Source organism: Sciurus vulgaris (genome assembly GCF_902686455.1).
Source record: "Sciurus vulgaris genome assembly, chromosome: 10".
NCBI lineage: Eukaryota > Metazoa > Chordata > Mammalia > Rodentia > Sciuridae > Sciurus > Sciurus vulgaris.
This window is the reverse complement of record NC_136470.1, coordinates 1,787,337-1,812,780: the sequence shown is the minus strand read 5'-3', so window position 1 is coordinate 1,812,780 and position 25,444 is coordinate 1,787,337. Positions and strand designations below refer to the sequence as shown.

The following is a 25,444-nucleotide window of genomic DNA, read 5'->3' as shown; positions in this document are numbered from 1 at the left end:
TTGTGGGGTCCTTGCAGGAACCCTTCAAAAGTGCTGGGGTGGGGAGGGCACCGAAGCCCACTGTCTTGCTCTAACGCAAATACATGACATTCTCCAGAGCCAAAAGGAAAGACAGGCCAAGAACAAAAACAACATCCAACAGCAGACTATGCGGGGCTTTTCTCATGGTGGCAGGGGAAATAAAAATCCCTAATGAGGCCTCACAAGGCGCAAGTCCGGCTGCCATGGCCCACCGGCCCTGAGCTAGAGGCCGCTGCCTCCGTACCCGACTCTGCATGCTGCCTGGCATGGCCAGTGTTTCATCAAGTGTCCGCGTGCAGACCAGGAGGGCCAGGAACATGGGGCAGGTTCTCGATTGGGCTACCCCAGGAGAGGGGCCTTCCTGTGGATGAGGTGTGCTGGTGTAGCAGGTACCGGCGGCGTGCCTCAGATGGAGGCGCTGCGAGCGGGTCATGAAGGCCTGGCAGTGTCCCGTCGAGTGCTGGAAGTAGACCCAACGCACACAAGGCGACCATTTGTGGGGTTTCACACATTCTGAAAAGATGGTTTGCCACCTTTTTTTTTTTTTTTTTTTTGGTAGCCTAGGGATTGTACTCCAGGGGTGCTGAACCACTGAGCTCCACCTCCCAGTTCCTTGGCTAAATTGCTGACTGGCCTTAAACTTGCTTAGCCTCCAAGCTGGCCGAGGATTACAGGCTTGTGCCACTATACCCCCGAGGTTCTGGCACTCTGGAAAATAATAGCATTCAGTTGTGTGCGGCAAGACAAAGCGTGAGGATGGCTGTGAGCTTCTTCAAAAGGCTTGGTCCCTGTCCTGATGCCAATTCCAGTAACAAGGGACATGTTTTGAGAAAAAGGAAAAGGAATGGTTTATTGTTTCCTAGCAAAGGAGAGAACATCGGAGGACTCCTGTCCCGAGGGAGCAGGAGCAGGGGCTTTTAAAGAGGCGACTCAGAAACAATGAGATTAGGGAGGAAGGATTCAGGGCAGGAGAAGATCAGGGAGAGATAGGATCAGGGAGAAGGTCAGGGAAGGAAAAGGTCGGGAAAAAGAGAGAAACCACGTACGTCTCAAAGCGACAAGGGATAGCAGGCCAATGCATCAAGGGGAACCCGTTACGCTCTCTCACCCAGCAAGGCCTGCAAGCACGGGGCGGAAGGCCGGCCCTCGCCACTCTTGCAGGCAAGTGGCGCGTCCAGCCTGGAGGTCTGTAAGTGGACCACGTGTCTGATGGCACCACTGTAGAGTAATGAAGGGTCTTTATAAAATGCCCCTGCTGGGAGTGGCACCACCAGGCAGGCAGGCAGGCCTTCCCTGGAGCATGCCTCAGGGTGCTGAGGTCCAGCAGGACTTTCACCCATTCCAGCCATTCCTTCTGCTTCGTGACCTGAGGTCGGAGTGGCCCAGATTCTTATCTGAGGCCTCCAGGACCTACCGCCAGAACATCCCTTTCTCCTACTGCCATTGCTGTGCGGGTGAGGACAATGGGCTCTGCCTCCTGGAGCTGGAGGTGCAGAAACAACTGCTCCCAAGGGAGCCCACTGATGCCGGGGGCACACCACAGTCCTGCCAGGGGCCTGGCCTGCAACCTCGTCTGTGGGCCCAACGCTGGGAAGCCATGCTCACAGGCTCCGAGGGAAGCGGGGGCGGCCCAGCAGGAGCAGCAGGTGAGGACCAACCTGTGGAGGGGCCCAGGGGAGACTGCGAGGTCGTCTGCTCACAGCCCGTGGGGAGGCCTCTGGGTGCCGTGTCTGCTCGCTCCTGCTAGAGGAATGAGGGGTGGGGAACTTCGGGGCATCCCGTAGGCCGCTGCTGTGGGCTGCCAGGGAGGGAGCTGTGTGGTGTCATCCTCATGAGGAACCAGACATTTAAGAAAGAGGCAAAGATCAGCATCAGGACTAGGACACTGTCCCGACCAGTGAAGAGCCAGGCTTTGCCTGAGGTAAGGCTCTGCCTCCCGCCCTGCTGCTTGTCAGAAGTCATTCTAAAAAAAGGAGGCCAGACTCCAGCTCATTTAAAGTCCTATTCAAAAGATTTATTTTTGTTGCCATCTCATATAAGGGGATACAATGTATAACTCAGTCAAGATCCAAGATAGCTGTCATGCAAGCCCACTATATTTTTACTCTTGGTAATTTCATTTTGTAAGACTGTTAATTGTTAATGTTTTGCAGAGGTGCTGCTTCAAGAAACACAATCTAGGTAACTTGAGATAATAAGCCATCACCTACAGGACAGATAGTATAATGGTAACTTCCAGTACTAACACAGACTCCAGTTAAATAAAAGGGGAAGTGACCGTAAGGTTATAGACATTAGAGTTAAAGCCCAGTACTCTTACTTTAAGACTGGTGAGACTGGCTTGATGGATGTTTAAGACCAAATGTAAGATCAAGATTAACACAAAAGGGCCAAGAAAACCAGCATTGGGCTCTTGCCCTCTGAGTCAGCCTGAACCCAGGGAACGAGAGAACTTCTCTTAGGAGCTTTGCAACTCTGGGCCACACGACCTCCTGATCAGGGAGATTAATGAGCCCACCGAAGGACGAGAAGCCAATCAGTGCACCTGCTGCCAAGGAGGGTCATTGGAAAAGGGAGAAATCCCTGATGCTTCCAAAGGAAGCCACCACATTGAGGAGACCCTACCTAGCCAATGGCAGGCACTAAAGGAGCTAAGAAGTTGCTCTCAAGTTCCCCAGGAGTGACCCCTGTGGGAACCCAGCTGGCTCTTAACAGACAGGGACAAGGTCAGTTTGACCAGCTTGGTCTTGAACACCTAGCAAAACAGTTATAACCAAACTATAGCCTCACCTGAGCATTTAAAAGAAGACAATAGTTCCTTTATTAAGGAACTTAAGACCTACGCCTTGCCAGGCCCACAGCCCTGATGCCCCTGAATTCTGAGGGTTTTTTCCTTTGGGAGGCTCATATTTATCCTGCCTACCAAAATCACTCCTCAAACTGACACTTTACCCTACAACCAAAGCCTACCCATTTCAAGAACAGCACACGCCAGATGCAGGAGCTCCCCCCCGCAAATTATTCCCTTACTCATAGGGCTAAAAACATCCGCCAGGATTAACACAGGAGCAGCAGGGTTAGGAACCTCTATTCACTGTAAAAATAGCACAGGTTATTACAGATGTCCCAATGGGTCACTGATTTGGTACTGACTTTACAAACTCAGTTGGACTCCCTGATATCTGTCAATCAGTGAAGAATGCTGTTTCTATGTAAACCAAAAACAGGAGTGATGAGAGACAAGGTTAAACAGCTCCAGGACCCCCTGGCATAGGAAGACAAGTCTGACTCAAATCTCGAACAGTGATTTTCAATATCATAAGTTTAAAATGTTACCCAACTTAACATTTCCTTCCTTGGGAGTCCTAGCTCACAGCAGGTATAAGAAATCCCTGTATTTTATTGTCTGGATCTATTCAAGTAGAATATGATGCCTCACAAACATTTGTTATGTTAAATATGAAAACTGAAAACTGTATGTGTCGACAATGTGCCAATCAGAGTATATGATAAAGTTCAGGACAAACTGTTATGTTTCCCAAAGGCCAGTAGCCACCTGGCTCCTGTAAAAGTGCTACATGTTTTATCTGAGTGCTAACAGCTGACATTGTCATCGTGGCTGGGACGATGGCCTCTGCCCCTGCTGCTGTGGTGGCATTGCACTAGCAGGCACCACAAATCATTTCCTTCAACAACTTCAAAAATTCTTACTGAGACCTGGCAAACTTGAGTACATATCGATCAGGGACTTGATCCTTTTCATAATGCCTCTTTAGCTGTGTTAAAATTACAATTTCAGGTTCTGGCCATGGCCCATGCAAGAGCCTACTCTTAATAATGAAGAAGTTTGGGGCAGTTTAGCTGAAGGTATTTCTTCTCTGGACCCTTTTAAATACTTTTCTACACATGTAGCTGGGTTACTAGTTATAATCGTACAGTTAATTTTATTTCTGTCCTTATTTTGCATACTTTGTCAAGCAGGGTGGAATGATTGAAGTGCCAGAAAACCATGATTCCAAGGCTAATCATACTTGCTGTGCTCCGCAGGACCCATGGAGTCATGGAAAGTACTCCTAAGCCTGAGTAGGGCCCACAGCCCTGACTAAGGACAATAGAGTCCAAACTGCATTACCTGCTGAAGTTGTAAGGCCCCCAAAAAGGAAACCCCAACTCTGTCCCATGGATCGACGGCAACCCCAATCAACCGCAGGAGGCGTCACTTGATGCAAACCGCAAGAGGTGTTTATTCCAGCGCGCTGGGACCCGACTCGTGACTCACGCAGGACTCCAGGAGTCGAGTCCCTAGCAGAAAATCTTGTAGGTTTATAAAGGCAGAGACCACACATCGGGAGGGGTCGCACATGAAGGGGGAAAAGGGGGAAAAAAAGGAAAAATGGGGAACAAAGCTGCCAGGAAATTTCAAAGGGGGTCTGGGTTTGCTGATAACATACAACATGTTTCACAATGTTTTACAACAGGGTGTAGATTCTGGTCAATAGTTTCTGGTAATCCTACTGTTTGATCACTATCTGGCTATCAGGCTCAATTTACTTTTACTCTCTGTTTGGGGCTGTTTCCTGGAACAGCTTTAAGGGCTTTGTTCCCATTACTGGGAGGGAGACCTTAGGGAGTTGAGATAAAACAGCTTAAAAAAATGTCCATTCTTTCAAAGTTATTCCCTTAGTATTAGCAAATCAATTAATAGTCACCTTTATTAGAATCACCTGAGTTCACTGTACTTTTTCCCCTGCCTATTCTTAATTCTGTATGGGAACAATTTCTTAATAGGTTTACCTGCACAGTCCCAGCAGCTTCCTGGAACATGTGGAGGCCATTCTCCTGCTCACCTCCTGACCCACTGGAGACACAATGGGGACCACTGAAGTCCCTCAAAGGGGACTTCACCTACAACGGCCTCAAGGTCCCCACCCCCAGGGTCTCCATGCTCAGTTTCAGAACTCTGAAAGGAGGGGTCCCCTGCTTCATCCCTTCTCAGCTCAAAGCAACCAGATCAGACTTGGCGCCCCAATTCTCTCTCCCCTTTCAGAGTCTGGAATGAAGGGTTATGGAAAATAATATTCGTATAAGACAGCTCTCCAAAGAAAAATGGAGAGAGATGCGGGTCAGGAGGAGGGGGGGAAAACTAGCCAAGGAACAATGGTCCCTGTAGGAAAGGGGTGGATGCTGATTGCTGGGCCCATGACTGTGCCCCATGGCTAATTAGTCCTAAACGGAAGCATAGCAAATACCAAAGGTGAGTACTCATCCCTGGGATCTGGACCCTTATCTCACCAGACAACACTGAGTTTCAACCTTTTTACAACTACCTTCTTTTTTTTGGGGGGGGGTGCTGGGGATCGAACCCAGGACCTTGTGCTTACAAAGCAAGCACTCTACCGACTGAGCTATCTCCCCAGCCCCTACAACTACCTTCTTAATGTAAAGTTTTAACCTGTTCAACCAGCCACTGACTGTCAAAACTGAACCTACACAGTTCGCGATGATTACAGCATTGTACCCTATAAAATCAAATCCCCTCTGTAACTGACAGCCATTTTCCCCATCTGGAAAATGGGCCCCAATGGTGCCCGAACCTGTGAAGGAATAAAGGCTTCTCCAAGTCTGTCGAGGTCTGCTTCCTGTACTTTTGCACTTACACCAGGCGTTTCTAGGATTTCAACTCCAGATAACAGTTTCCTTTCTTATTGTGGAGAATCCTCTGGATTAGGCCAGGCTGAGTCAGAGCGACCCTCAGGTGACTCTTGTTTGGAAATGGAGGATGTGTTTCAGACCGACATTGCCTGTCAGAATTAACATTGTCAAAGTGGTCACACTACCAAAAGTGCTATAAGATTTAATGCAATTCCTATTAAGATTCCAATGATGTTATTCATAGAAATAGGAAAAGCAGTCATGAAATTCTTCTTTTTGGAAAAATAAGAGGCCTGGAATAGCCTAAGCAATCCTCAGTGAGAAAAGTGAAGCAGGAGGCATCACTATACCAGACCTTAAATCATACTACAGAGCCACAGTAACAAAACCAGCATGGTATGGGCACCAAAGCAGACATGTGGACTAATGGTACAGAACAGAAGATCCAGCAATGAATCCACATAGGTAGTATCTCACACTAGACAAAAGCACCAAAAACATACATTGGAGAAAAGATGGCCTCTTCAACAAAGGGTGCTGGAAAAACTGGAAAAAATAGCTCATCCTGCACAAAATTCAACTCAAAGTGGATCAAGGACCTAGGCATTAGACCAGAGACCCTGAATCTACTAGAAGAAAAATTAGGCCCAGCACTTGATCATGTCAGCTTAGGAAGCAACTTCCTTAACAGGACTCCTAAAATGCAAGAAGTAAAATCAAGAATCAGCAAATGGGATGGATTCAAGTTAAAAAGCTTCTTCACAGCAAAGAAACAATCAAGAATGTGAAGAGAGAGCCTAAAGAATGGAAGAAAATTTTTGGCACTGGCATCTTAGAGCATCAATCTCCAGGATATGCAAAGAACTCAAAAAATGTGACACCAAAAAGCAAATAACCCAATCAATAAATGGGCTAAGGAACTGAGCAGATACTTCACAGAAGAAGAAACATGAATGGTCAACAAACATGAAAAAATGTTCAACTTCTCTAGCAATTAGAGAAATGCAAATTAAAACTATTCTAAGATTTCATCTCACCCCAGTCAGAATGGCAATTATCAAGAAAGCAAACAATAAATGTTGTCGAGGATGTGAAGGAAAGGCACACTCATACATTGCTGGTGGGATGGTAATTGGTGCAGCCACTCTGGAAAGCAGCATGGAGATTCCTCAGAAAACTTGGAATGGAACCACCATTGGACACAGCTGTCCCACTTCTCAGTTTATACCCAAAGGACTTAAAATTAGCATATTAGAGTGATGCAGCCACATCAACATTTACAGCAGTTCAATTCACAATAGCTAAACTATGGAACCAATGTAGGTGCCCTTCAACAGATGAATGGATTAAAAAATATGATATATGTATATATATATATGTGTGTGTGTGTATCCATATATATATTTATATATGATGGAATATTACTCAGCTTTGAGGAATGAAATTATGGATTTGCTAGTAAGTGGATGGAGCTGGAGAATATCATCGAAATAAGCCAATCCCAAAAAACCAAAAGCCAAATGTTTTCTTTGAAATGCAGATGCTAATTCACAATGGGGGGTAGCTAGGGAAGAATAGAGTTACCTTAGATTAGGTAGAGGGGAGTGAAGGGAGGGGAGAGGATACAGGGATAGGAAGGATAGTAGAGTGAAACAGACATTATTATCTCATGTACATATATAACTATATGACCGGTGGTATTCTACATCATATATAACCAGAAGAATGAGAAATTATACTCCATTATATATGTATCAATTATACTCCATTAGATATGTATCAAAGTGCATTCTACTGTCATGTATAACTAATTAAGATAAATAAAAAAAGAAAACAAGGCTTCTTGAAGAAATGACTGATTCAAGGTCTGGGGCAGGAAATGTACAATTTGAACTGGGAACATCACAGCAGTTGGTGAGGAAGCTGTCAAAGATTACTAGGATCATGTCAAAAGAACTCGGGATCCAGATTGGAGAGGCTCCTGCTGGCCCGAGATGGGACACTCTGTGTAAGAACCCAGAAACCACTCTGGATGTGGGAACTCACATAAGAGAGTTTATTAAGCAAACAGGCAGAGTGTCTCCCTGCAGGGTAAGAGAGAAAATGAGAGGAAGAGAGAGAGAGAGAGAGAGAGCGCAAGAGAGAGAGTGAAAGCCAGGAGGAGAGAGCAGGAAAGCGAGGAGGAGAGAGAGAGGAAATGGCGGGGGAGCCATTCTTAAGCAGTTGAATTCTGCAGGCTAACAGGGGACCAATAACGGGGAAGGATCAGCTGACTGATGAACCAATGGCTAGCTAGGATGTTCACAGACTGACAAGCTAGGTTGTAAGTTGGGAGGCAGGGGAATGACTGCAGGGTAAAGGGCGGGGAGAAGCTTTATATTATATTATTCCCCTGTTGTTTTTTTATTAGAAGATCTTTTTGTTCCCCAGTTCTCTCCCCCCTTATCTCTCCTTCCTGCCTACATGACTAGACCTGGTTTTGCAGGTGAGATGTAAAAAGTAAGAAGCATATGGGGCAGGGGGAGGGCCAAAGTAATTCAGCCAGGCAAGGGCCCAGGGGGCATTAGTTAGCAGCTCCCTGCTTGCAGTCCTTGATAAAGGCAGGGAAATTTGGTAATCAATGGGCTCCAAATATCCTTGGCATTCCATTCTCCCAGGAGCAGTCTCCAACATCCAGACTTCCAGAGGCAGATGGCCTTCATGGATTTCATTTCCTTAATTTGACCAATCCCCTATTTCTACACTAACTGCCTATCCCCAAATCTGGCTTCATTCCTCCCTCTAGTTTTAGGAATTCCTTACTGCTATAGGGAAAGAGGGCAATGACCGCTCTGGTTTCTTTGAGCTGGAAGTGGGCAGCATGGGGCAAGCAGTTTGGAGTTCCCTTTTAGAAATCGGGTCAATTGAGGGGTCCATGGTAGAAGTTTGGCTGGGGAAGAACAGGTTGTAAAGGCATCTGGGGGTGGGTGCTTCTATGAGAAAAGAACAAAAAGCCATGAGCACTGAAATGAGATTAGTACAAAATAAATGTTGCAGAATCTAGAACATGTCAATGAATATCATGAAGATGACAGAAGTCAATAATCCCTCACCAGGAGGTGGAAGAGCTGAGAAATTGTTCCTATAATAAGGCCTAAAAAAGGCTGGAGAGGACAAGGCCTTTATTTGGGAATGTTAACATTGTCCAGGTTACTAGGAATGTAAACACATTTAACTCTTAATGTCATTGATGTCCCCAGAAAATATAAATAAGCTACTTAATGTCATCTGATTTTTGTAAAATATTCTTTTACTGGTATAACCTGTGTTTAGTAGAGATCTCTATATTTCTGTTACTTAGGACTAGATAATCATACTAGCAAGCATAGATTAAGCCTACCTGTGTCTGTAGGTCTTAAACTGACTAAAATCTTCTGACTCTGGCAGTTTCTCTTGATAGTTATCAGGCACATTTGCCTAAGAATCTCTCTTTTGTAGCTTCCAGTCTTTATTCTAGTGGGCTAACAAAAGTGTATATTTTAAGTTACATTTAATTATTGTTTCTTTTAAATGCCCAAGAATGATTATATTTTGGTTTTAACTGTTTTGCTAGGTATGTAAGATCAAGCTGGCCAAATTGACCTGTTCCTGTCTGTTAAAGAGTCAGCTGAGAGCAGCTTCTTAGCTCCGTTAGTGCTGTCCATTAGGCAGGGTCTCCTCGATGAGGTGGCTTCCCTTGGAAGCACCAGGGATGTCTCCCTTTTTCCATGACCCACCTCTGCAGCAGGTGCACTGATTGACTTTTTATCCTCTAGTGGCCTCATCAATCTCCCTGATCGGGAGGTCATGGGACCCAGAGTTGCAAAGCTCCTTAGAGAAGTCCTCTTGTTCCCTGGGTTCAGGCTAACTTTGAGGGCAAGATACTGGTTTTTCTTGGCTTCTGTATTTAATTTCAATCTCTAAGTTTGATCTTAACCATCCAGTAAGCCAGTCTCACCAGTCATAAAGTAAGAGTGCTGGGCTTTAACTTCAATGTCTGTAACTTTACAGTTATTTACCCTTTTATTTAACTGGAGTCTGAATTAGTACTGGAAGTTATCATTATATACTATCTGAGTCGAAGTTGGAGAAGGAGGAGGGATTAAGAGCGGGAGAGGAAGCCAAAAGGAGGCGTTCGAGTTTGCAGGAAGAGCAAAGAAGCACAAAAAAGAAAAGACTTGAAGATAAGGGCTCCCTTTCCATCTGCCTGTGTGCTCACAGAAGCTGTGTGCCATTAGGTGGCCATTTTGGATTGATTATCTAAAGGGCACTGTGGCCAAATATCATTACTCAAATGAATAAGTTTTGATGACTTTAAGCCGGGGGTCAGGCCAAGGGTTCTAAAGTTGTCTAACAGACATCCCAGGGGTGAATCTGCTGGAATGGAGGACCCAGATCCCATGGGTGGAGACTGATACAGCTGAGCCAGTGTCCAGGGCATCCTGAGGCCACAGACTAGTCGGCTGGAGACAGAAGGCAGCACAGTGATGGGTCGTCACACAAGCATCAATGTAGGCCAGGCAAAAGCCAAGAGAGTTGAGGACCTGACATGAGGGTTTTCACGAGAGAGCGAGCGTGAAGAGGAGCCTCAACCCTGAGAGAATCTCCACCATAAAGTCAGGAACCCACTGTGTGGGCTGACAGATCTGACTCCATGAGAATGTCACAGGCCAGACTCTCAGGGGAAATGACTAAGCAGGCTCCATGTTGCTCTGAGACTCCATGTTATGTAGGAAATAAGCTTCTCCCATGGGAACACCCCGCCTCTGTGCCCATCATCAGTTACTTGGTGTGACATGTTTAATAATATACAATGGCAACTCCTATGTAGTAAAGAATTGCTCTCTTTTGATCCCTATTGCTCCTAAACAACGTACCATGTGAACAGTGATTGTGTGGATGTTAGCAACCATTCTTTAGTTTGTACCTGGGTAAGGGTCATTTTGACCCACTTCTCTCTCTGTTGATAATCTCATGATGTTAGTTTGTAATTTCAAATCATAGCAACAGACACTTATGATTGATGTCATTTTTGGTATAAGAACCCCTACAACCTTGTGGTCAGGGCTGTTCTCCCAATAGCTATTTTTGGGGGCATTGGGTGAGACAGTCAGTCAGCTGGCTTAATAAAGACTCTCAAATTTGGACTTCTCAGTGGTGATCAGTCTGTTCTTAAGTTGTGCCCCACAACATCACCCGGCAGATAAGACCGACTAAGGGGGCTTAGTCATGGCTGCCTCGAGGGCCCCGGATACTCAACAGCCACTTCTCAGATTGGTAGAGGAGTGTTTAAGTTGGCCTGGGGAACCTGCCTCGGGGACTCACCAATCTGGAGTCCAGTGATGGATGCAGAGCAGAGCATTGGGCCGAATGGAAGGTGAGGCTATGTCCGGGGTGTCAGATGGGGTTCCACTTGCTTAAGAGAGAGTGGAAGAGCCCATCTGAGTCACGGCACCAATAAGAACCCAGAAACCACTCCGGACTTGGGAACTCACATAAGAGAGTTTATTAAGCAAACAGAGTGTCTCCCTGCAGGGCAAGAGAGAAAATGAGAGGAAAAGAGAGAGAGAGAGAGAGCACGTGCAAGAGAGAGAGAGTGAAATGAAGGAGAGAGCAGGAAAGCGAGGAGGAGAGAGAGAGGAAATGGCGGGGAAGCTATTCTTAAGCAGTCGAATTCTGCGGGCTAACAGGGGACCGATAATGGAGAAGGATCAGCTGACTGATGAACCAATGGCTAGCTAGGATGTTCACAGACTGACAAGCCAGGTTGTAAGTTGGGAAATGACTGCAGGGTAAAGGGCGGGGGAGCAGCTTTATATTATATTATCCTCTGAATGTCAAGCAGGGTGCTACCTGTAATCGAAAACCATTAATTGTTTGAATTCTTGAGTTCCTACTGATATTAAAAATGCTAATTGGTCACTTTTAGAGGGTGATAGGAAACAAGTTCATGTTCTTTAAAACTATTAAGTAAAATCAGATTGGGGGGGAGAAGAGGATAGAAAGAATAAAACTGATCAAATAAAGCTGTGTATACATGCAACCATGGCATAATGCTCTTACATTTTTAAAAATTTTTAGCTGTAGATGGACACAATACCTTTATTTTATTAATTTTTAGATGGTGCTGAGGATGGAACGCAGTGCCTTCCACACACTAGGCAAGTGTTCTACCACTGAGCCACAACCCCAGCCCTCCACTCTTTCTATTGTGTATATAAAATGCACGAATAAAAATAACTTCAAAAACTAAAAAAAAAACCACTAGTGTCACTCCAGTGTCAGAATGTCAACAATCAGGACTACCAAGGGACAGTGAAGGTACTTAGCAAAGAAATGTAAGAGGGGAAAAATATAAAAAAGGTAGTTGAGTGATAAATTTTTAGCATAATTTTTGATACCAGTATAAAATTTAATTCTGTAAATAATGATATGGGTGTGTTTATGGGAAGAAAGCTCAGAACTTTCCTGCTGTGGTTTGTGTTTAGAACCCTGCACGGGGCCCACAAGGGGCATTGCTGGCCAGTACCTGAATCATAACAATTTATGTATGGGGCAGGTGGGGAAAAAAATACAAGTAACAATAAATGTTGGTGAGGATGTGGGGAAAAGGTACACTAATACATTGCTGGTGAAGCTGCATTCACTTTGGAAAGAGGTATGGAGATTCCTCAGAGAACTTGGAACAGAACCACCATTTGACCCAGCTGTCCCACTCCTAAGTATATAACCGTGGTCCACTTTATGCTTTGAATATAGCCCTTGCTGCTCCACCAAAGGAACTCATATTTACACTGGACACGTTTCTTTCTTTCCCTCTCTCCCTGCTCCTCCCTAGTCTCCCCTCCCTAATCTCAGGGGAAACAGGATCACCTTTCTTCCCCATCCTGGGCACAGTTATCTGTGCTGAGCACACACCCGCCACAGGGAGAGTAATCCTGACTTTGGGGATGGCACCAAAAGGTCTCAGGAATGGCTGTCTCCCAAATTCACAAGTGGATCACAACTCCAGCAGAGAACACGTGGAATGCAGCCCCTGAGTCACCTCTTTAAAAGCCCCTGCTCCTGCGGAGGGGCAGAATCACAGCTCTGGGACAGGAGTCCCCTGAGTTTCTCCTTTGCTAGCAAAGCAATAAACCTTTTTCCTTTTTCTCAAAACTGTTCCTCGTTATTGGATTGGCACTGGGGACAAGGACCAAGCTTTCAGCAACAGGAGGAGTTTTCATAAACCCTGCATGTGATCATCACCCAGATGCACCCCACCCCCGCCCTGGGACCCCAGTGGGTGTCTGACCTGCTGGGCTGCTGACCCGGGGATTTGGTGTCATGGACACCTTTTCTTAGCACCCTGAGTTTGGCTGCTGTCCACCAACTTTGAAGGCTCTGAGGGCAGGGGCCTGTCTGTCCCCGGGGCTAGACCCCCACTCCATGACTGACCATCCCAGGCAGGACCAGTGCCCGGCTGTGAACTCCCCACTGGCTGCCTGGTGGGCAAGGGTTCTCCAGGGTGCTGCAAATTCACTGCTGTCACGAATTCCTCCGGTTTTCTTTCAATTACATTCTGCCACTGCATCTGCCAGCGACCCGGCTCAGCTACAGCGTGCGGGCCTTGCCCGGCCTACCTCCCGGGAGGGCGGGCAGATTGTGGCCACTCCACAGAATCTGAAAAGTGTCGTCAGAAACCACACTCTTGGCCGGCCATGTCCCGGCAAGCCGAACCCCAGGATCAGGCAGGGCCGGGGAACGCATTTGGGCCGCACTCGGGTCCAGCCCTGCGCCACGGTCTTTAAGGCACCCGAAGCGCAGGCACGGTTAAGAAGCGAACGCTTAACAAGCCTGACGGAAACAGGCCGCCCATCGGGCAAGGTGCGGGCACTGACCCCACTTCGTGAGGTTCAGGGGACCCCAGGGGCCTCCGGGATCGGGACAGGCACTTCCGGAGGGTGTCCTGCGCCGGCCCTGCGCCGGCAGGGTTCCCGGCTGCAGCGCTCCAGCCCCAGTCGGGTCGCCCCAACTGCAGCCACTGGGCAGCCAGGCGACCTGGCCCGCGTCCTTGCGCCTGTCACTCAGACGTGGCGGGGGGGCGGGGCCGGGCGGGGCGGGCGCACTGGCGCGGGCGGCGCGGGGCGGGGACCAGGCGACAGCGACCAGGCGCGCAGAGCCGGCGGGAGCGGAGCGCGGGCCCTGGGTCTCTGCCGCCGCCATGGCCACTGTGGACCTGGAGAAGTTGCGGATGTCGGGGGCCGGCAAGGCCATCGGTGTGCTGACCAGCGGCGGCGACGCGCAAGGGGGCGGGCGGCGAGGGCCTGTGGCCCGGGGCAGCGGGGGTGCCCGCCCTCCCCGGGGTGCCCCCCTCTAATTGCCCTGGGGCCTGGGGACACGGGGCCAGCCAGGCCTCCGGTTCGGGCGCCCGCCTCCGGGTCCGGGTGCCTGGACTCCGCCCCGACGCGCCCCGGGTCGCCAGCGTACGTGCGGCTGGCCACGGGCCTCTGCGCGCCCCGCCCTCGCGCCCGGTCCAGCCCGGCCCCGGGGGTGTGTCCGCGCGGCCGGCAGGGACCCCGATCCGCGCGCGGGGCGCAGAGCCGCGGCCCTAGGCCCCCTGCCAGCCCCCCCGCCCCCCCCCCCCCCCGCTCTCAGCCACCTCTTTCTGGGCAACACGTGTCAGGACCTCTGTTTCCCAGAGGCCACGTGGAGCGGTGGTCTTTGAGGGGGCGGTGGGACTGCCCAGCCTAGAGCCTGAAAGGAGCAGGACCCAGGGCTCCCCAGCCTGCCCCCGCCGCCCTCCGAGAACCTGCCACCCTCGTGGGGCCGACTTGCCCAGGGCAGCAACTGCGCCTCCAGTCTCCTCCCAGCTCCTCCCTGTGCCTTCGACTTGGGGCCTAGGTGGGGAAGAGGGCGCTGTGGGGAGGGGAGCTTTCTGGGGCTTTGGGATATTTCTTAGCAAAGTCCTGTTCTCACCTGCCAGGTCTAAGACAGGCCCCGGATGGTGGTCATCTGCCCAGGGTCTGTAGTGTCCACCTAGCCTGGGAGGGCTGAGTGGGTGCGCCTGCTTTTGGCCTGGGGTGGGTGTGTCTGTGCTTCCTCAGCCCCTCTCCTGGTCGCCTGGTCCTGCCCTGACTTCTGGTCTCCAGTGGTCCAAGATGGCCAGTGCAGCCCCTGTGGAGCACAGCCTCTTGGCAACACCACCCACCTTAGCCTTCAGGAGAGAGGAGAGGCCTTAGGGAGATGGGAAAGCAGGTGGTGGGCTGGGAGGGGCTGCAGTGGCCTGGTCCATTTCCTTCTGGAGAGTTCAGAGATGCAGACTCACATGCCCTCCCCGAGACACAGTCCTGACAGCCCATCCCCTACCGGGAGCTGGGGCAGAGGGGAGAAACAGATTCTATAAGGACAGCCCAGGAAGGTGGACGTCTCGCTGACTGGGGTTTCAGTTCAGGCTGGTCAGTGTGCCCTTCTGCATGTCCATGACATGGTCAAGTTTGCTGCTGGGCAGTGGCGACTGCCCACAGGGTGGGCTGGGTGAAGAGACCATGGGCTTGGAGGGGCCCTTAAGCGTCGTCCCATGAAGGCAGGCTATGGGGAAGGCATGGTGGGTGGAGGACAGACACATCCTAGGATGGCTGGACGCCCCTGTCTGCCAGAGAGGCACTTCTTCCCTGAGGATGGTGAAGGCCCAGATTCCCTCTGGAGCTTCAGGCTCCCACAGCCAGGAAGCCTCCACCCGAGCTTGTCTGCAGAAAGGAGGCAGCAGAGCCTCCGCATAAGGAAGGCCGAATGGTGTGCACGCAGGGCCCTTGTGCGTGGCCCATCCCTCAGAGGAAGGGACCTGATGGGGCAGGTCCATCCTCAGCGCTCAGGGTGCAGACATGTGGTTTGGGATGCTGGTGGAGGACCTGGAGAGCAGTCCTACTGGCCTGGTCAGGGTAGGGCAGAGCAGTCTGCACAGGGTCCTCTGTGCCTGCCACACACTGCGAGGTGCCTCGCACAGAGTGGGCAGCTACCGGCACGTAGGGGTGTGTGTCGGAGCACCTGCAGGCTGGCCCCAGCCAGTTTCCTGGCAAGGGTCTTCCCGGGCCCTGGCAGCTTTGCTCCTCTTATGTGGGCTCTGGTCTCTGACTTGCAGCCTGGAGACCTTGTGCTTCTGGGTGCGGGGGCAGTGAGGGGGTCTCCACCACAGACTCCCCTGGTTCAGAGCTTGGGGAGAATGCTCGGTAGTCGTCAGTGATCACTGGACGAGGGGCAGCAGCTGGCATCTGGGCAGAGCAGGGCCTTTGGCTTTGTGATGAGCTCCCCGGGTCAGCGCTGCTCCTGCGACCTGACCCTAGGTAGTGGCCAGGCTCCACATTCCCAGTGTGCCCTGCAACAGCACTGGGCTTGCAGCTGGTGGAGGACGGGTCAGGGCTGCTCTTCCCTCCCAAAGCCGTCTGCTTGTGCAGGAGTGTGCCAACCAGCGGCCCCACCCGTGGAGGAGGCTTGGCCCCAGAGCCTGAGTCCTGAGCTGGCCTGTGCTGTTGGCTCTGTGACCTGACCCAGCATTTCCCTCCAGCCTCGGCTTTCCCTAATTTAAAAAGGGGGAAGGGGCCTGACATGCCTCCTTGCGAGCTCCTTCCAGCCAGCGGGAAGTCCTGTCCTCTGCAGCTGTGGGTCTCTCCCTTCCTGTTGGCCTGGAGTCTGTAGCTGCATGGAAGGCAGGCGCTCAGGATGTCTATTGTGCAAAAGTAACTGGGAGACTTAAAACAGGAGTAGCCAGCCTGCCTGCCTGACTCCGCCGTTGGCGGTGGCCCTGTCCTGGGCACTTATTCTCCTTGCCCTTTCTTCTAGCTCCATGCCCACTTCGGAGGCGCCGCCTTCCCTGCTGGTCACTGTGGATGCTGATTTCCTGTTTGTACCCTGAGGGTTGAGTGTGCTGCCCCTCTTTCTTCCCAGTGCTGTCTGGGGTTGGGGCAAGCCGGCTCTGCTGGCCTGCGAGCTGATGACCGTGGCTTTGCCTCCCCTCCTCTCGGGGTCCCTACATTCTTGCACAGGACCTAGTTTTTTGCCCCTGGACCTAACTGGTGAAGCCGCTTCAGAAACAAATGCATAAGCTCAGACCTCAGTTTCCCTTTGGTCCAGCAGAGGAGGGGGAGAATGGAGCTTCTCGTCAGCTGATAGGCAGCTCTCCTGCCTGCCCTCTGGTTAAAGGGGGTTAAATAGGCCTTTTGTTTGTTTGGTACCAAGGAATTCACCCAAGGGTGCTTAAACGCTTAACCACAGACCACAGACCCAGCCCTTTTTATTTTTTATTTTGAGACAGGGTCTCACTAAGTTACTTAGGGCCTTGCTAAATAGCTGAGGCTAGCCTTGAATTTGCAATCCTCTTGCCTCAGGTCTTGAGTCCCTGGGGTTACAGGCGTGCGCCACCTCACCTGGTTAAGTAGGCCTTTTGAAGAGCAAGAGTCCTTGAGGGTTACAGAGATCCCTTGCCCTCAGGTGGCCGGCTCCATGGCAGCAGCCCTGGCCCAGCCTGAAACAACTCCACATCACATGGCTGCTCTGTTCCTCTCTGGAGAGGGGAGCACAGCCTGGATTTGGCTGCTGTTGCCTCTGGGTGTCATGAGGGTTTTATCTTACGGTGTCCTGAAGTCATTGCAAGCCAGGGGTGTGGTCACATTTTGCCCTAACCTGGGCACTTTGCTGTCCCCACGTCTCCCAAGGAGCCCACGAGGCTGACCAATGAGATGGCTGTGATGCCAGGCGGGCCTGCCCAGCAGTGCCTGGATCCACCTGGAGCTGGGGTTCCCTGAGCGGTTTGCACTGGAGAGTGGGATCCTGGCCTCTGCCTCCTCCAGCCCTTTCCTTGTCCTGTCTGAGCAGCTGGCTCCACCCTTTCCGCTAGAGCTGTCTGAACCTCTGTTGCTTGGTTCTGGGGCTCTGGCTGAGCTCATCTCCTCTCTGTCCCTGCTCAGTGAGGGCAGATGAGGGCAGGGGAGCCAGCCGCCCACTGCCCAGCCTTGGCCCTGACTTCAGAGTTGAGCTCCTCAGATGGTGCTATGGTCTGCTGGGGTGCTTGGCTGTCTGGGTTTTGTTGTCTCTGGCAAGTATGTGAGTGTGAGTGCGGCTAGCCGTGAGTGACCGCCGGCCCCTGGGCCCTGCCCACCCTGATGCCTGGGTGCCCCTCCACCAGCAGCCCTGGCGCCTGCTGGGTCTGGAGAGGACTGCTTGCCAAGCCCTGGGGGTCCCATGGGTCCCTGCTCCACCTCTCCCCTGGGCTCTGGCAGGTGGCTTGCTCGCCCCAGGAGCAAGGGTCCTCATCTCGGCCGAGGGATGAGGCAAGCGTGTCGAGGGCTGGGCAGTGGGCAGGCTGTGTGAGGCTCTGTTCACCAGCCTGAGCGCATCGTCTCAGAACTGCTCAGTCCTCCAAATGCCCAGGCTAAGCTGAGACCACTGGGGTCCCAGGGTAAGGCCATGAGTTCTCTTGGGGTCACAGTGCAGACCGCACTCCATTTGAGGAGCCCTCTGAAGCTTTAGCACGGCACCTAGCAGGTAAGAGCTATACCCTCCAGAGCTCAGGGGCTGGGGGACACGGCTTCCCCAGGGCAAAGCTTTCCTGAGGCTGGGGACGGATGCTGGAGGGTGCGCGTGTTCCCCAGGCTGGTCAAGGAAGGCAGGAGGGGGGGGGATCCTCAGGCAAGAGCAGCACCATCCAGCTGTGCTCCAGTGTAGGGGAGGGGCCCCAGGGTACGACTGCAGACCCCCTTGGCCCTCTGCCCCTGTTGTGATGTGGGTCTGGGCAGGCCTGAGGCAGACCACCACAGGCTTTTCCTCTGCTCTGCCTCTTCTGCCTGGTCCCTGTCACCTCCCCAGAGAAACTCCTGCAGAGCAGTGGCAATGTGGAGGGCAGGCCTGGGACAGGAAGGAGGAGGTGAACTTAGCCCCCCACAGCCCTGTTTGAGGCCTTGGGGACAGAGCAGGTCTCTGCCTGGTAGGACAGTGTGCCCAGGCCCAGAGGCACTCCGCAGCACCCATGGGTGCTTCATCCATGTCCTGGCCTGAGAGTCTGCAGCAGGGGACCAGGCCCTGCGCTTTCTGTCCTTGGGTCCTGTGGTCAGTGCCTGGTTCTGTGGGTCTGGGGAGGGGGCTCTTCCAATGGAGCCCAAGGGGCCAATCTTGTTGCCCGGGTTAGGGCTGCAGAGGCAGGGGCACAGCGAGCAGGAGGAGGCCAGCAACCCTCAAGAGCAGCCACACTGGTCTCCTGCTTTGGGGGCTTTCCTTGTGTAACTCTGAGGCTCTGGAGCTGGCTTGGGCCGGGTTCTCTCGTGTCCCAGACGCTGGACTGATGGGCTTTGCACCTGACTCCCTCGCAGGTATGAACGCGGCTGTCAGGGCTGTGACACGCATGGGCATCTACGTGGGAGCCAAAGTCTTCCTCATCTATGAGGTAAGGCGTGTGCTGGGTGCTGTGGTCTGCTGTACGCAGGTCGCCTTGGAAGCCCTCAGTGGCCTGGCCTGTGGTAGTGGGGGTCTTGGGAACAGGGTTGGGGCAGTGTGGGGCAGGAAGTAGGGGTCTGGCCGAGGCATCTGCGGGAAGCAGACCTCCCTGGGGTTGGTGGCCTCCTGGTACCCAGGAACCTGCCAAAGCCAGGCTCAGTGGTCTCCTAGGGGCCTCCAGGGGAGCAGGAGGGGCAGGAGAGCAGCCCATCCCACCACCAGGCTGGTCTTTGCTCATCCCTGGAGGCCTGGCCCTGCCCAGGGGAGTGCTTTCCTGCTGGGAGGCTGCCGGTCCCCTCTGAGGCCCCTGTGACCCTGCCCCGTAACCAGCAGCAGACGGGCCCTGGCCATGGAGCCATGGAGCATTGTCCTAACTTGTTCTGACACTGACTGTGGGATATTCCCTGCGCCTCAGCTCTGCAGCCCCCGTCGTGGATTTGGGGCTGATCCTGCAGCCTGTGGACAGGTGGGGCACGAACACGTGCCCTGTGTGCCCTGCACACCTGGAGGCAGTGTCCCTCTTCCCTCCGCTTCTCTTTCTCTCTTACAGTTCTCTGCAGTTCCCTGGCTGTCCTGTCGTTTTCTGGTCACCTTTTGTTATTTGTTCTCACTGTTTACATACAATGTAACCAGCCCCAGCTCTGCCCCTCCCAGTGCCTCTGCCCCTCCCCTCTCTGCCCTGTGTCTTTGTCCCTTTGTCCTGACCCCAGCTGTGGCAGGTCCACCCCCTCTGCTCCACAGGGATGTCTGATGAGTGACTAAGTGAGTGAGTGCAGAAGTGAGTGAGGGGGCTCCCTTCCCTGTGGCCAGGGTGGAGCTGGGACCTTGCAGATCCTGCTCCTGGAAGGAACTGGGCAGTGTGGCCGGTACCCTGAGGACATGGGGCTCCGGCCCGGCCGGCTTCCAGCCTGTGTGCATGTCCCTTCTCCTCCTAGACCCCCGTTTCTTCTGAGAATTCTGATCCCTTCCTCTCTGGGATGGTAGGGCACAAGAACTAATTTGGAGGCTGCCTGGGGGCCAGGCCTGCGGGGGGCGGAGGGTCGGGGAGCAGAGAGGTGAGCAGGGCCTGAGAAGGGCACCCTGCGTGCAGAGACATCTTGGGGGGCAGGGGCAGGAAAGATGAGTGTGAGCCTGATTCCTGCAGGCCCTGCTGGCCGCCCCGGGGTCTGCAGGGCCTGCCGGGCTGACCCTGCCTGGTCGTCCCTCCACACGGGGCCAGGGGCCAGGCTGTGGGCCGCGCTGGGCTCTGCCTGGCCTGGGTTTGCAGGTGGGTCTGTGCTTCCTGGGCAGGGCCTGGCCTTTGGAACCATTTTTCTGCTTTTTGCACACATGGCTGGTGGCCTGGTGTGACCAGAGCCAGTGGGGCTGGCCTGGCCCGAGCCGGGAAGGTTGCTGTGTGGCCCTCAGGGCACGGGGTGCCCCCTGAGAACCTTCTGCTTCAGGCACCTGGCATGTGCCCACTGGCCTGGCCCATGTGGAATTCAGGCTGGTGCAAGCTCCCTGCAGGTGCCAGGGGTGACCCTCCGTGTCCTGTGCTGAACCCGCACGGTGCCCTGGTGTGTACTGCCCCCTGGGGAGCACTGACCCACGCCCGTGGCCTCCTCACCTAGTTGGAAAAGGCCAGGAGGAGCAGAAGCCCACAGCTGAACTGGGGCAGCCCTAGGCAGAGCTGCAGTGTGCTGTGTCACCTCGGGTCTGGGGTCAGTGGTGGCCCTGGAGGTCTGGGGGCAGCAGAGGAGGCCTGCTTCTAGTCCCTGCACATTTTGAAGCACCCGTGAGCTATGTTCAGCCTGCACACGGGACTCCTGCAGACAGATAAGAAGGGTGGCCATGGGCAGAGGATGCTGGGCACTTGGCTGTCCAGATGGCCAGTGGCAGATGTCATCAGGGGAATTCAAGTTGGATCGGGCTTATCCACTGCCACCAGATGAAAGGACTCGTGCTGCCTAGTGCTGTGGGGACGTGGACCCACATCTCTTCTCGCGGGGGCGAGGAGGCTCACTCGGGGCGCTCTGGGACGTTGCCCTGGGACTCGCGAGGACCCCCTCAGACATGTGCTTTCCCACAGCACATCTCTGGAGAGATGTTGTGTTCTCAGCAGCCTGATCTCCACCTCCAGAACTGCACCCCTCCCGCGTGTCCATTGGCGGGAGTGGGGGTCTCCACAGTGGCCATCGCGCAGCTAGCAGGGTGCACAGCACAGCCACAGCCTTGGGAGGAGGGGGCGAGGGAGCAGGCAGACCCCTCTGCCGGGTCTCTCCTACCAAGTCCAGTTCAGGCAGATCCAATCTGTGCCTCTGGGAGGCAGCGGTGTGTTACCTCGGGGCCTCCGCGTGCTGCCCCTGTCTGTGCCCATCTGGGTGCGGTGACCGGTGCTCGGCTTGGGAACGCACACCAGGCAGGCCAAGTGAACGTTCTCCGTCCTGAACAGACTCCCCAGCCATGTAGATGGGGTTTGGAGCCACAAGCACGCAGTCCCAGCTCCGTTGCCAGAGGGCATGGGGTGGCTGGGCCTGGAGGTCAGGACCCTTGGGCCTCCTTCCTGCTGGTGAGGTTTAGTCTGCAACCAGAGGTTCTGTTCCCCAGATGAGGGTGCTGTTGGCCGCTGTGGCCTCTGTCTCCGTTGCTCCCTCTCTGGTTTCAGGGCTACGAGGGCCTCGTGGAAGGAGGCGAGAACATCAAGCCTGCCAACTGGCTCAGTCTCCAACATCATCCAGCTGGTGAGGCTCGTGACCAGGCGGCCCATTCCTGCCCTGGCAGTGTGTGTGGTGCACACGTCCTGTCCTGCAGGGGCGTGGCTCCAGGCTGACGGTGCCACCTGCTGCGGGGCGTGCCAGGTGTGAGGCAACTACCAGAAGTCTGGCTGGTGTCCAGCCAGGACAGGGGGTCTGGACGGAGGCTAGCTCATGTCATTCACTCCACAGTCCCTGCCACAATGTTCTCTGTGGTGGACACTGGCTGGGGACACCAAGGATGGTGACAGTGGGCCTGGGAGCAGATGCTGGCCCTGGTCTCCCATCAGGCTGATCCCAAGGACCACTGTATGGGTAAGCTAGGGGTGTACAACAACGGCCAGGCCGGCGGCCTAAACAGAGATCCCCAGAGCAAGTGTGGACAGGCCATGCCCTGTGCAGGCTCTGGGAAGGTCCCTCCTGCGCCCCCCTGTCTGGGGCTGCTGTACCCCTTGGCTTGGGCTGTGGTGTCCTCTCCCTGTGTCTCTTTTTATAAGGACACCAGTTATTGGATTTAGGGTCTAGTGTGACCTCATCTTAATCAATTGCGTCTACAAAGACCCTATTTCCAAATGGGGTTCTATTCTGAGGTTCTGGGCGCATGTGAATTTGGGGGGGCCTGTCCAGTTTAGCACAGTGCCCAGCAGAGAATCCTCCCGTGCCCAGCACTCAGGCCTGACTTGGCTGGGACAGGGATGGGGTGGTGGAGGGACAGCAAGTCTCAGCTCACGCAGCCTCTCTTCCCCATACCCTGACCCCAGTGACTGGCTGGGGCTGTGGGAGGCTGAGCCCAGGACAGCTGGCATCTCCTCCCAGGGGGCTCCAAGAAGTGCATCCAGGTTGGGGGGGAGTTTTACACTCCCAGCAAGTTTGAAGACCCTGTTGGTGGTGGGAAGAACAAGGCTCGAAGTGGTGGTGGCCCGAAGCCTCTGGTCCGAGCCAAGGGCGCCCAGGGCGCTGCCCTGGTAAGCAATGCCCTGACCTGTCTGTGGGAGGCTGGGCCCTGGGGAGGTTGGGGTGGGAATCTGTCCCCCTTCGCACCTGGCAACAGTGCTGCCCTTGGGCCTGGGGCTCTGCTAGGCAGCTGGGGACTGTGGCCGAGAGGCACCTGGTGCCAGTAGCCACAGTTCCCTCACTGCCCAGGTCCCTCCACGGTGGCCCTCTTCTCCCTTGCAGGGTGGAGGTGAGCCGAGGATGAGGCAGCAGGACAGGGTCCCCGTCCTTCCAGCCATCCCGGTGAGCCCCAAGTCCAACAGGTAATGCCCTAGGCCCTGCGAGAAGACCTGCCTCACCCATGCCCCCCGGGCAGGTCCTTCTGAGGCCGCTGCGTCCCAGGCACTTGGGTGCCTGAAGTACAGGGGCCAGAGCTCCTGCCCAGGCGAGCTTCTCCTTCCTGTGCCCCTCCTTCCTGGCCGTGTTTTTCTGATAACACACAAGTTTCAGATGAGTCTGAAAAGTGAGGTGCTCTTAAGTTTTTAAAATCAGTGTTGGTCCAGGTCGTGTGAGCTGGGTGGTGGGCGGGCCTGCTACCAGCCAGAGTTGGAGGATCCCCAGGGAAGTCCAGCTGTCCTTGGCTCCCAGCACTGTCTCTTGGGGAGGTGGATGGATGTGACTGGTGACTGCCATCCTCGGTCACAAATCCCAGCACTTGGTTGCAGGCACTGTGCTGGCCTTGGGCACGCAGGGTGGGCAGTCCTGCCCTGCCCTGTAGCAGTGCCCTGGCTGTCCCACACCTAGGAAATATGGCCATGCGTGTGACGGTCACTGCAGGGCCAGCCCGGCCTGGGGTTCTGGAGGACGTGCTGTCTGGACCCCTACGTGCAGGATGCACACTGCCCAGGCAGAGGCACAGGGTGGGTGGAGGCCCAGGGGAGGGAGCAGCAGGTGCCTGAGGCTGATAGGAGGCTTCCTGGGGCCCGTGTTGCCTGGTGAGGAGGGGTTGCCTGAGGGTGGGGTGCAGTCCAGGGGCCACCAGGAACCCAGGGGCCCAGGAGTGAAAGGGCTTCTTCAAGAAGGATGGCCCTGGAAGGTCAATCAGGGATACAGCCTTAGAGGTGGACGGGCTGCGGGCCAGCAAGGGGGCTGGGAGGGACTTGGGAGCGCAGGTGCCCGAGAGGGACTACAGGTGAGCTGCCCAGGAGAGGGGCTCTTGGGAAGGTGCCCCCGCCCGGGGTCTGCATGGCTCACTCTTGCCTGCGCCAGAAGAACGAAGACGAGTGTGCCCTGTGCCGGGACGGTGGGGAGCTCATCTGCTGCGACGGCTGCCCCCGGGCCTTCCACCTGGCCTGCCTGTCCCCACCACTGCGGGAGATACCCAGGTGAGCCTGCCGGCTGAGGCCACCGCTGCCAAGGCCACCTCCATCCACAGATGCCACCATCCACGGCCCTGCATGAGAAGACACCCCAGAAGGCTCTGGACCACAGAGGGGGACTCAGGCCCTCCTGGGTGGGGCTTTGGTCCAGGGCACGGGCTGTGGGCGGGGCCTGGATTCTCACCATGTCACCTGCCTCCCTCCCAGCCACACAGTTCGCCCAGGTCAACAGGACCCCTGAGGGTGGCAATGCCCCAAGCACGGAGGCCCAAGGCAACAGTGGCCCTGCTGTCCCAGCTGGCCTCAGGCCCCCAGCCCCCCAGACTCTCAGGGGCATCCACCCCTTTCCTAAGCACCACAAAGCCCTGCTCCCAGGTGGACTGGGGAACAAGGGGGCCACAGAGTGGCAGCCCCCAGGGCTGTTGGGTATCATTGGTCACGGCATGAGACCCTGTCCTTGGTGGGAAGCCTTCTCAGTCCATGGCCTGGGGTATGTGGGGAGGGGTGGGTGGCCGATGGATCCAGAGACCCAGGGTCTGCCCCAGGCTCTGCCCAGCTTGACCTCGTCTCTCTGAGCCTCGGTCTCTGAGCTCCATCCCTGAAAGGAAGGGGTTCCGCCAGGCCCTCCCTCTGCCCCGTGTGCTGGCGTTCTTTCCCCTCCCTCTGCCCCACCCACCTACCGTTCCTGGGCACCATTCCCCGTGGAAATGGGGTGGTCCCACTGAGGGAGAGCCCGCCAGCAGGGGACCCTGTGACAGGCAGACACAGACTGCTGTAGGATACTGGGCACTGGAAAGTGCAGCACTTGTAGGGGACACTGACCACACTGGCCAGGGCCGCCCCACCAGGGGTCAGTATCCCCCCTGCATCTCCTGCCAGGGGCACTTGTGGCCTGGGCCACTTCCCGACCTATAAAAGGACATAGTGGCATGAGGAGTGCCCAGGCCTCCTTGCCTGTGGGTCTGGGAGTCCATCCGTGGTTTCTGCTTTGTCCTGCATGCTTCTGACTGGTGGCCACATGAGCAGTGGCACCTGGAGGTGCTCATGCTGCCTCCAGGGGAGAGTCCAGCAGGGCCTGCTCCGGGACGAGGAGCACCAGCCTCCAGAGCCCCTGCGGAGCCCACGGTATGCCCAGGCCCCCCTGAGGCTGGGTGGCCCCTTCCTATCTCCTGCCCCTCTGGAGTCCTAAGCCTGGTCACTCCTTGGGTTGGCCTGCCCCAGGTAGAACTGTACCCTTCCCCTGCC

The 25,444-nt window shown here is 54.3% G+C and overlaps 1 protein-coding gene across 1 annotated transcript; it reads left to right on the top strand.

Moving 5' to 3' along the window:
- Positions 1-13,811: 13,811 nt before the first annotated feature.
- Positions 13,812-21,964, top strand: LOC306670447 (ATP-dependent 6-phosphofructokinase, liver type-like; the record flags this gene model as incomplete). The annotated part of the gene is made up of 3 exons (XM_079155089.1): positions 13,812-13,980; positions 19,033-19,105; positions 21,800-21,964. Exons 1-3 carry the CDS (start codon positions 13,895-13,897, stop codon positions 21,962-21,964), a joined length of 324 nt encoding a protein of 107 aa, XP_079011215.1. The 5' UTR covers positions 13,812-13,894.
- Positions 21,965-25,444: the final 3,480 nt, after the last annotated feature.